The sequence below is a fragment of the Lactuca virosa genome, chromosome 2 (genome assembly GCF_052849685.1).
Source record: "Lactuca virosa cultivar CGN04683 chromosome 2, Lactuca_virosa_CGN04683_v6, whole genome shotgun sequence".
Classification (NCBI taxonomy): Eukaryota; Viridiplantae; Streptophyta; class Magnoliopsida; order Asterales; family Asteraceae; genus Lactuca; species Lactuca virosa.
This window is the reverse complement of record NC_136427.1, coordinates 221,780,649-221,792,299: the sequence shown is the minus strand read 5'-3', so window position 1 is coordinate 221,792,299 and position 11,651 is coordinate 221,780,649. Positions and strand designations below refer to the sequence as shown.

General features: G+C 37.5%; 1 protein-coding gene across 1 annotated transcript; it reads right to left on the bottom strand.

The window, feature by feature from the left end:
* Positions 1-9,799: 9,799 nt before the first annotated feature.
* Positions 9,800-10,315, bottom strand: LOC145158236 (uncharacterized). Its single transcript, XM_079077159.1, has one exon. It carries the CDS (start codon positions 10,313-10,315, stop codon positions 9,800-9,802), a length of 516 nt encoding a protein of 171 aa, XP_078933285.1.
* Positions 10,316-11,651: the final 1,336 nt, after the last annotated feature.

The following is an 11,651-nucleotide window of genomic DNA, read 5'->3' as shown; positions in this document are numbered from 1 at the left end:
GGCTAAAAAGCCTTTTATTGAAAATTCAGTTTTTACACTGAACAGTGTTTTGCCGGTTTTGTCGCGGATTTTCGATTGGTCATAACTTCTTCGTTATAACTCGGATTTTAGTGTTCTTTATGTTTTTGGAAACCTTGTTACAATCTCTATCACTTGGTTCATCCCAATCAAGATTGTTAATTAATTTATTTTTGAGGGTCAATCATGTAAATATGCACATTATGCTAAAATTTATCTTTATTATTATAAAAAGAAATACACATTGACCTATACTATTACATAAGTTTGAAATAACGATTAGTTATAGATTGGATCTACCGGAGGAGCTCAGTCAGATCTACAACACTTTCCATGTTCCGCAGTTGAGGAAATGTATGAGTGAAGAGTTCGTTGTTCCGTTGGACAATATTCAGGTTGATGATCACCTGAATTATATTGAGAGATCGGTAGCAATTCTTGATAGGAAGAAAAAGGCCTTGTGCAACAAGGTGGTACCTTCGTCAAGGTGCAGTGGCAGCACCGAAAGGGATCAGATTGGACTTGGGAGCCCGATGCGGAGATACACGAGCGCTACCAGGATCTATTTTCAGCTGAGGATTTTGAGGGATAAATCTAGTTCAAGTGGGGTGAATTGTAACATTTATTCCAAGTGATGATTCATCTATGTTTTTAGCAAATTAACAGAAGTAAAATGTGGGTTTTGTGATGACCACAATGTGGCATAGGATACGCCATGACGTGTTCATGGCCTTACAAAATGCTTATCATTTTTACGCACCACAACGTGACAAGGTTATGGTCACGACATGGGGGCCACCATAGTGCAAACCCTAATTTTCCGGGTTTTAGGCCTTATTTAAGGGATGTGATGGCTAGGGTTTTCACACCCTTACCCTCCATCACCTCCCTTTTTTAGCCTTGAATAAACCTTAACCTCCATTTTTTTTATCTTGTAAGCTCTTTGTGGTGATTTTAGCCTCATAAAGAAAAAGAAGGTGTCTTGGTGCATTAATCCAGCAAAAAAACCTCTCCCTAATCATCTTGTGTAGCTTTTGGACACTTGTAAGTCCTGAAGCTTATACTTTTTGAGTCCAATCATGCTAGGTCTAGGTTTTTATCCATTTTCCTCCATGCTTGAGATGGTTGGAGTGTTGGGATTTCATAAAGTTAGCAACTTTATGAGTCATTGAGCTTCCTTTGTGGCCTATTGTCCCAGATCTGGAGAGTTATTGAGTTATAGGTTCCATGCATGAGATCTTAATCTAATTTTCAACATTTCGGCCTAATTTGAACTCAGCACAAGCATTTGACATGCATTTCTATAAATCAACGATTTTTATGGAGTATTGGGAGTAAGCAAGCGCTCTAGAAATTATCAATGAGTGGCTTGAAGTATTAAGAGCTTATTGCATTAAGCTGATCTGAGCAACATCCATAACATGGCAGATTGATCACAACGATGTGGTGATAAATAATCTTTGTGGCTATTTTTTCTCAATGCTACCATGGCGTCGCCAATGGGTGTCCACGACATGGAGGTCAGCTAGGGATGACTTTGATAGTTAAATTTTGACCATTGTTGACTTTGGTCGACTTAATAGTTTTAGGGTGTAGACTGAGAGGGTACTCATATACTGTGTCTAGGTGTCTCGTAGTTTCGTTCTCCTGTATCTGAGAACTGTTGTGTTAGCCTGTTGATTGCGAGGTGACTCTTCTAACTATATTACCTATATCATAGTAGGGTGCATGCTAGACTAGCTGAGTCTTATTTTCTAATTGGTGTTATGTGTATTTATTGAGTTGTTGATATCTCTAGGACTGCTGATAGTCCAAAGGGTTGTTGATAACCCTTAGGGATGTTGTGAGCCCATAGGATTGCTGATAGTCCCATGATTGCTGATAACCCATAATTGTTTATTATGTTGTAATGTATGTGATATTTTGGGGAACTCACTAAGCTTCACGCTTAAAATTATGGATTTAAATTTGTTTCAGGTACTTCAAATGATCATGGAAAAGCAAAGGCTTGACTGTACGCTCTCATCGGTAGTTTTTATGATTACACATTTTGTGATACTCTAATCTTTTGGGATGCCTATATTCTGATAGTTATGTTTTTGTTGACTTGATTTTCCTGGAAACACTGTTTTTAATTAATTTAAAAATGAAAATTTTGGTCGTGATTTTTGAATGTTACAAGGAGTGCACTATGAGCCATAATCAACCTACCCATCCACTCCATATGGACCATGCTTCATTTCCTCAAGCCTTTTCATGTTGGATACCCCAACCTTTCCAACTCACGAACCCGGAGCTAGTCTCAAAATTGTCGTGGAGGTTGCCATTCTTCACAGTCTCATCGCTGTGGTTGCCACTCAACCGATAACCGCAATCCGTCCGGAATCACAACATCAATACCGACACAACCACCGGGTTTTCAATGGCATCCTTACCCGGTCTCGTCGAATCCTTACTCCTGGTTGTATCTTGTCTAGCAAAATCTTACTCCCCCACCTACTTCCACCTATCACCATCCACTTCGAAACCAACAACTAGGAGCCATCGGTGCAACCCCTACCTCATGTTTATCGGCTCAACAGCCACCTGCAACAGCTTTCTATGTTGTCATTAAACACCACACTCTTGGAGCTCTAGCATAATGGTTTCCCCCGCTGTCCCCAGAACAACCAATATGCTCAATGGTACATGGATACTAGAGCTACCTCACGTTTCGCCTCGGACACAAGTAAAATCACTACTCTTAGCAATAACAGGCATCTAAACCAGCTTCATGTTAGGAATGGTTCCTCCATACCCATACATCACTTCGGTCATACTAAATTATAGTCCTTGCATCGTCCGTTGCATCTCCATAATGTATTAGTCACACCTAATATTATAAAATATCCTATATGTGTTTGTTGTTTTACAGCTGATAATCTTGTTTCTATTGAATTTGATCCGTTTGGTTTTTTTTTTGCGAAGGATCTCCAAACTATTCAGCTTATGCTAAGGTGTGACAGCTCCGATGACATTTACCCTGTTATTCGCTCTATTTAAATTGCGTTTCTTGATGGTTCTACCTCCTTGTGGCATCAGCGTCTCGGTCACCCTCGAGCTCATGATTTAATCATTTAGTTTCCAGTAAGTTAATTGCATGTAATAAAACTCCTAGTATTTCTTGCCAAGCTTGTCAACTTGGAAAACATATTCATTTACCTTTTGAAAGTTCAAACACTATTGTTTCTAGATTATTTGATATTGTTCATTCTGATTTATGTTAATCCTTAGTTGAAAGTATTAGTGGTATAAACTTTTATATTCTATATCTTGATCACTTTTCTCACTTTATCTAGGTATATCCTCTTAGAAAGAAATTAGATGTTTTCTCCAAATTCTTCAACTTTTGTGCCTTTGTCAAAACTCAATTTAAAACCGATATCAAAAAATTTCCAATGTGATCATGGGGGTGAATTTGACAAACCACCAATTTCATAACCTCTTTAATGAAAACGGTATCACTTTCCATTTCCCATGCCCTCGCACTTCCCAACAAAATGGGATGTGTGAATGTATCATATGTACAATAAACAATATCATACAAACTCTCCTTCTCCATGCTAATCTTCTACATGGTTTTCTAGGTTGAAGCTCTTCACATGGCGGTTCATCTCCTAAATCTTACTTCATCCACCTCCATTTAAAACAACATCTCGTACACCAAATTCTTCCACAAACCTACATCTTATTCCCACCTTCGGGTCTTTAGGTGCCTTTGTTATCCATATATCCCCACTCCACACAAACTATCCCCTCGTTCTACCCTTTGTATCTTCATAGGTTACCCTTCCCATCACTTTGGCTATCGTTGCTTTGACCTTGTACCTCACAAAATCATCATTTCCCGCCACATCAAATTTAATGAACTTTCCTTTCCCTTTTGCTCCATGACACCAAATCAACCACCTTCCTACTCATTCCTTGACAACAACGAACCGTCTCTTATTTCTTGTGACTTTCTCACATCGTAAAACTCTCAACCCACCACCACTTCTCATGGCTCGACTGAGAGCACCCAACCATCCTCACTGTCAGCCACTAACTCCCCACCTCTTACCCCCCTAGCTCTCCTGAATCATCATCCGAACCTACTAATAACCTTTCCCACTCATCCAATGGTCACTAGAAGTCTTATAGGTGTTAGAAAACTTGATTCTCACCTCAGCCTTCATACTACTATCGAATTAACCCTACCACGATCTCACTTTCAAGCCCTTCAAGATCGAAATTAGAGCATTTCCATGTGGGATGAGCATTTCCACGTGGGTTCTTGTCTCAAGGTCTACTCAGGAAAATGTTGCCCGTTCGATGTGGTTCTTTTGTAAGAAATATAAATCGGATGGTTCCTTTGAGCACTACAAAGCTCTCTTAGTTGCAAATGGAAAAAACCAAAAGCCTGACCTTGATTGTGACGATACTTTAAGCCCGGTCGTGAAACTGACCACTATACATACAATCCTAAGCTTGGCAGTCTCGCGCAGGTGGCATATTTATCATTTAGACGTTAAAAATGTTTTTTTACATGGTCACCTGAATGATACGGTTTATATGTATCAACCTACGGGGTTTCAAGACTTAACTCATCCAAATTATGAATGTAGTTTACAGAACTCCCATTATGGATTGAAACAAGCCCCACAAGCTTGGTTTCAAAGGTTTGCAACATACATTACTCAAATTGGTTTCACTCACAGTCGTTGCATGTCGCACCCCCGGTCAGCGGCGAAAACGCCAAGTTGTGCGACGTATGGATATTGGATCGAGGCACACATATATATATATTGAACATTACACATAAATAAAACACAAACAATACTTTTATTTATTATAAATTATTTTGGGATACATTGTTTGATTTATCAAGCACACATCCTGGACATAATTACAAATGACAAATAGACAAAACTAAGCTCAAGCAAGTTTCCTTAATGATATCCTCCTCTGCACGACTCTCTTCCACAATCATCTCCCTAAGAATACATGTATTTTGAAAACATTAACATAATGTTGGTGAGTTCATAGGTTTTTATAGTTTTATGCTTTATTTGATTTGATTAAAATAAGAATCGTTTTTATTTTAGAAAAACCCTTCTTTTCTTGTTAAGATATTTTACCAACCTAAAGTTACTATCTTTATCGAATATTTTACCAATTCTATATTACAATATTTATAGAATACTTTACCGATCCTACCTTACTATCTTATATTTTAGGATACTTTACTAATCCTAACATGTTTTATTAACTAATCGAAGGCGGCCCTCTAGGTATTCGGATCTGTAAGGTTGTCATAATGTATTACCATGAGCCCCTATAATCGATGCAATAGAGTAATTATTTCCCATGTACGAAGCTTCATCGGACGTTGAATAAAACTTATATAAAGCAAGTTATCATGCCAGGATTGTAGCTAGTAATCACAGGTGGGGTGTCAAACCCCATATAGATCTATACATATCTTTATGGCTCTCACAATATTAACGATTATAAGTTTGGGGTAGCCGAACTCAATCAAGGCTATTTGATAAACAATAACAACTCACCAACGCATGTTACCTTAGGTGTTTTTATCTTTTCTTAACTTTTTTGAACTTAATAACTCCTATATTTATCCATATATAATTCCTTTACTTTACATTTAATAATTATAATTTATAGATCTCATATATATATATATATATATATATATATATATATATATATATATATATATATATATATATATATATATATTATTTTACCATATATATACCCTAATTATGGTTAATTTGAAAACATGATATTTGGGACAGAGTAACGACTTGGTACATTGCATATCTCTATAGCTGACCAACATTACTTCTAGGTAGTATGTTATCCTAGGAAATTGATCATTATAACATCTAGATAGTATCTCTTCCTAGACTATTGGGCATCATAGGTCTTGGGCATAATATCATAGCTTACAACTACATAGAGTATCTATGGGTATATATATATATATATATATATATATATATATATATATATATATATATAATATTTTGATAAAAAAGCATGATAAGCATGTATTCTTCCCCCCCCCCCCCACGTAAAACCTTTAAAATAGTAAAATGGGGTCGTGAACTCACCTTTGATGCATGAGATTGCTGATGCAAGGTTGAATCGAGCTTGGGACTCCAGGGACCGCTCCAAGAGTGCAACAACTTTTAGATTTGAGAGAGAGAGAGATAGAGAGAGAGAGAGACTTAGAAGGTGTGCAAAAGGACTCTGCAGTGTCTTCTATTTTTAGGCATGAATTTTTGGGTGCATGCAGTGGAATGATCTTGCGCATCGCGCGTGATCATCGTGGCTCCATCCAGAGACTGCCACGTGTCACTTCCCCAATTAGTCAGGTGACTCGCAATCTGCTCGAATCTGGTGTCAGGTCCGCGATGGGCATACGTGTGCATCTCGCGCGCAGAAAAATGATTTTGTAAAAATCATAACTTTTTTCGTGCGAGCTCCGATCTAAGCCCTTTTTATATCTATTTGATTATATCAAGAAGTACTACAACTCTCTTTTAGGTTGTTTTAGCTAGTTTTTATTTTAAATTTTATACCTAACGGGGTTTAAAATAAATGATTTTACAAAAATCATATCTCTTTTATACGGATCCCGTTTTAATATTCTTTGTCCTAAAGTTTATATCTCAAGGAGTACTACAAATCTCTTTTTTGCACTTTTAGTCAAAACTTAACCAATATCTAAAAACCGTTTCGACATAATTAAATTTAATTACACGGTTGATTTTTTATTTTTATAAAATCCATAACTCTTTCATTTGGAGTCATGTTAACAAGTACTTTCCAAATTAGTAAACCAGTTTAGAAGATGGTACAACTTTTTAGACGCTTATTTTTTAGCCTAATAGTCGATTTAATTATAAATGTAACGTCATATTTTAAATTTTTATTATCTCATAAATCAAATATTACAATATTAAGCTACTACATCTATTTTCCTACTCTCTCCTAACAGTGGCCAGTGGCGTAATCCTCTCGATTGTCACATTCTCCTCTGTTTAGGAAATTTCGTCACGAAATTTTGTCTTATCGTTGGGCTTCCTTCGAACAAGTGAGGGTACTTATCCTTTTTTTGCTCCTCACGTTACCATGAGTATTTTGGTCCTCGTTTAGAGTTCCATCGTACATTGACTATGGGAATCCGATTATTCTTGAGTATTTTGACCTCTCTATCCATGATTTTGACGGGCTCTTTGATGAAGTTAAATTCAGGGTTAATCTGAATTTTATCAAGCAGAATAATAACTGTATGTTTGGAAATGCACTTTTTAAGATTAGACACATAGAAGACATCATGCAAGTTACTAAGCTCTTGAGGTAACCTAAGTCGATAGGCGACTGCACCTATCATGTCGAGGATTTCGAATGGTCCTATGTACGTTGGATTTAGCTTTCCTCGATTTCCAAATCTTATAACTCCTTTCCAAGGAGATACTTTGGGAATTACCTATATGTGACTTAGAATTCCAGGGGTTTGCGCCTTATATTAGTGTAGCTCTTTTTGATGGTCATGTGCTTCCTTCATGCGCTCTCGTACTTGCGCTGTCTTTTCAGTCATCTCATGAATAATATCTAGGCCTGTTCGTAGGGTATCCCCTATGAATTTCTTTCCCAACAGATAGGAGATTGACACTTCCGTCCATTTAATGCTACGAACAATGCTGCTTTAATGCTCGTGTAATATCTATTATTGGATGAGAACTCGATCAACGGAAGACGAGTGTCCCATGCAGTTCCAAAATCTATCACACATGCTCTGAGTATCTCTTCGAACATTTGGATAGTCCTCTCACGTTTCCCATCGGTTTAGGGATCATAGGCTATACTCATATCCAAGCGAGTACCAAGGGATTTTTGCAAACTTTGTAAGAAGCAGGAGGTAAATTTGATATCTCTGTCAGAGATAATAGATAAGAGTACCCCAAGCACTATGATGATCTCTCTATGGTACGTCATGGTAAACTTTTTGATCTTATCCTTCTCTTTTATTGGTGTGAGCAGACTTGGTTAATCTATCGATAACTACCTATATGTGTCGTAACCAATAGTAGTCTTGGACAGTTTGGTCACAAAGTCCATTGTGATCTGCTCCCACTTCAACTCGGGTATCTCTGGTTGTTGCAACAATCGCGAGGGCCGTTGATTTTTTACCTTGACCTTGGAACATGTTAGGCATTTACTTACATAGGTCGCAATCTCAGCCTTCATGTTTGGCCACTAATAAAGAGATTTTAGGTCTATATACATCTTGTCTGCTCCATGATGGGTGGAATATCTTGTCCTATCGGCTTCATTTAAAACTAGTTCCTTGACCTCTCCAAATTTTGGAACCCATATTCGGTTCATGAAATATCTCATTCCATCATCCCTAATATCTAGTTGTTTTTCCATTCCCCTAAGGCCTTCCTCCCTAATGTTTTCCTCTGTTAAAGCCTCAAATTGAGAACTTATAATATGCGAGTTTAGGTTAGATGGGATAGTCATCGTAAGTGCTTTGAATCTACGAGGTTTAACTCGTTCCTTACGGCTCAAGGCGTCAGCTACGATGTTAGCCTTGCCTGGATGATAACGAATCTCATAATCATAGTTGTTTAGCAACTCTAACCATCTCCTTTGTCTCATGTTGAGCACTTATAGATCGAATATGTGTTGGAGACTCTTGTGATCTGTGTAGATTATACACTTTGTTCCGTAAAGGTAATGATGCTAAATCTTTAAGGTAAAAACTACTGCTCCCAACTCTAAGTCGTGGGTGGTGTAGTTGTTCTCATGCACCTTTTGTTGTCGTGAGGTCTAGGCTATGAACTTCTTCCTTTGCATCAATACACATCCCAAACCCTAATGTAAAGTGTCGCAATATACTATGAAATCATTAATACCTTCTAGAAGGGATAGTATCGGTGCACTGCACAACATTTCCTTCAGCTTTTGGAAAACTTCTTCTTATTTGTCTCCAAACAAATTTTACATCCTTTTAGTTCAATGTTGTGAGGGGTTTGGATATACAGGAGATATTCTTTATGAATCTCCAGTAATAGCTAGCCAATCCTAAAAAATGACGAACCTCGGTTGGTGTCTTGGTTGCTTCCCAATTCTTCATAGCTTCAATCTTGGAAGGGTCGACATGAATACCTTTGCTGCTTACCCCATGCTCGAGAAAGTGTACTTCTCTTATCCAAAATTCACACTTAAAGAATTTTGTGTATAAATTTTCTTTCCATAAAAGCTCTAGGATAACTTGAAGATGTTGTCGATGCTCTTCCTTGTTTTGTGAGTATAACAGAATACCGTCAGTGATTATAATCATGAATTTGTCCAAGAAGGGCTTGCACACTCGATTCATGAGATGCATAAAAATAGTTGGGGTATTGGTCAATCTAAAGGGCATGACTAAGAACTCATAATGGCCATATCGTGTTTTGAAAGAAGTCATTGGAATGTCCTTTTCCGTTACTCGGAGTTGATGATATCCTGATCTCAGGTCGATCTTAGAGAAATAATTGGATCCTTGCAGTTGATTGAATAGATCTTCTATTCGGGGAAGTGGATATCATTTTTTAATGTTCAACTTATTTATCTCTCTATAGTCGATGCACATCCGGAAATATTCGTTCTTCTTCTTGACAAATAGAACGAGTTTTCCCCAAGGCAAGAAGCTTGGTCTGATAAAACCCTTGTCAAGAAGTTCTTGTAGTTAGCTGGAGAGTTCTTGTATCTCTGACGACGCTAATCTATAAGGAGACTTTGCTACTGGAGTAGCTCTTGAAATTGGATCGATCCGAAACTCTACTTGTCGAGCTTGCGGCAGAGCTCGTAGATCTTCAAGGAATACATCAGGGTAATCGCACACCTGAGTTACTTCCTCGATCTTTTTCTTCTTATTGTTTTTCTTATCGACAATATGAACTAAGAAGGCGTAATACTTTTTCTGCAAGTATTTTCTGGCGTTCATGCAGGAGATGACCCTAATATTTCTAGTGGGTTTATCGCCATAAACGATTAAGGGTTCTCTTTTTAGTAGGGTTAGACGAATTGCTTTCTCAAATCTTAAGAATTCGACGTGGTTAGGGGATAACCGATCTATATCGATGATGACATTGAAACTTTCAATGACCATAGGCATACGGTCGACGAGAAAAGTATGATTATCAAAAGATAAGGTACAATTCCTAACTATTTCGAGGATACTACCGACTTTTCCGTTAGCCATTTCTACTCTAAAGGCTACCCTAAGTTTAGTAGATGGATGGTTTAATAACTTCCAAAACTCGGGAGTATTATAACTTCCATTGGTGACGTTATCGAAAAGTACATTTCCATATAAGTCATTGCTTAGAAATGTACCCATAACTACCGTCGGATGTTGGATGGCTTCTCTCGCTCCTACCAAAAATGCTTAGCTCCTACTATTACCTCATTGTTCCTTAAACTTTGGACAATCCTTCTTGATGTGTCCAACTTCCTTGAACTCATAGCATGCTCGACCTTCTGTTGCTACGATTCCTCGATTGGGTGGGGTTCTGCATCTGTTGGCAAGATGACCTTTCTTGCTACAGTTGGTGAAAATCCAACATGCTCCAATGTGATGATACCCACATTCATTTCATCTTGTACTATTTCCAGTGGTAGTCCTTGCTGAGTTTGACGTAACTGCAAATGCTTGAACTGCTTCCTGTTTCTCTTCTGTTGGTTGCCTATGTTGGGTTTTGAGCATTCTAACACTCCTATGGTGTACATGCAACCCTATAAACCTTGGATCTATGTTTTCTCTATTATACATGCAAATATTAACTATTCCAAGGTTTCATCCTAACTAGCATATTATGAAGCACCTATACTACAAAGTTCTAGTTAGATGACATACTTTTTGATGTAGCTTGATGTCTTCAAGCTTTAAGAGCTTAGCCCCAATAGTTTGGAAGCCTCAAATGGAATCACAAATCACCAAAACACCTTGGAAGAACTTGAGAGAATATGTATGCACACTAAAATCGGCCCACTCTTATTTTCACACACTTGTGCCAATTTTGTGAGCCAAGGACCCCTTTATATATTATGGAGGATTAGGGTTACATCCATGTAAACCCTAATATCCATGACCTTTCATTTACATAGGATCCATGGGTTAAAAGCTCCATGGACCATCCATGAAAGCTTAGCCCAACCTAAATGAACTTGGCCCATTCCATATATATAAGAGTCCATATTTAATTAGTTCTTTTTGATCACTTAATTAATTCTAAATTAATTCTTGATCAATACTAATTAAATAATATGATTCCATATTAATATATTAGAACTTATAATATATTAATATAAATCATAAATATACTATTCTCAAAAGAGTATCCATATAAATTGTGCCGGTGAAGTGCAACCCAAATGGACCATGCCGGGTCGGGTCAAGTACATACCAAATATAGTTATGGACTGAGACATTAATCCAACAGTCTCCCACTTGGATAAGTCTAAAACTATTATTGAGTATGACTTCAAAACCTAACTGGAAATCGTAGCTCTTAAAGTCGCTTTCGAACTCTGACCTT

Coding starts and splice junctions, on each gene's coding strand:
- LOC145158236 (XM_079077159.1), bottom strand. CDS start 10,315: ATGGCTAACGGAAAAGTCGGTAGTATCCTCGAAATAGTTAGGAATTGT.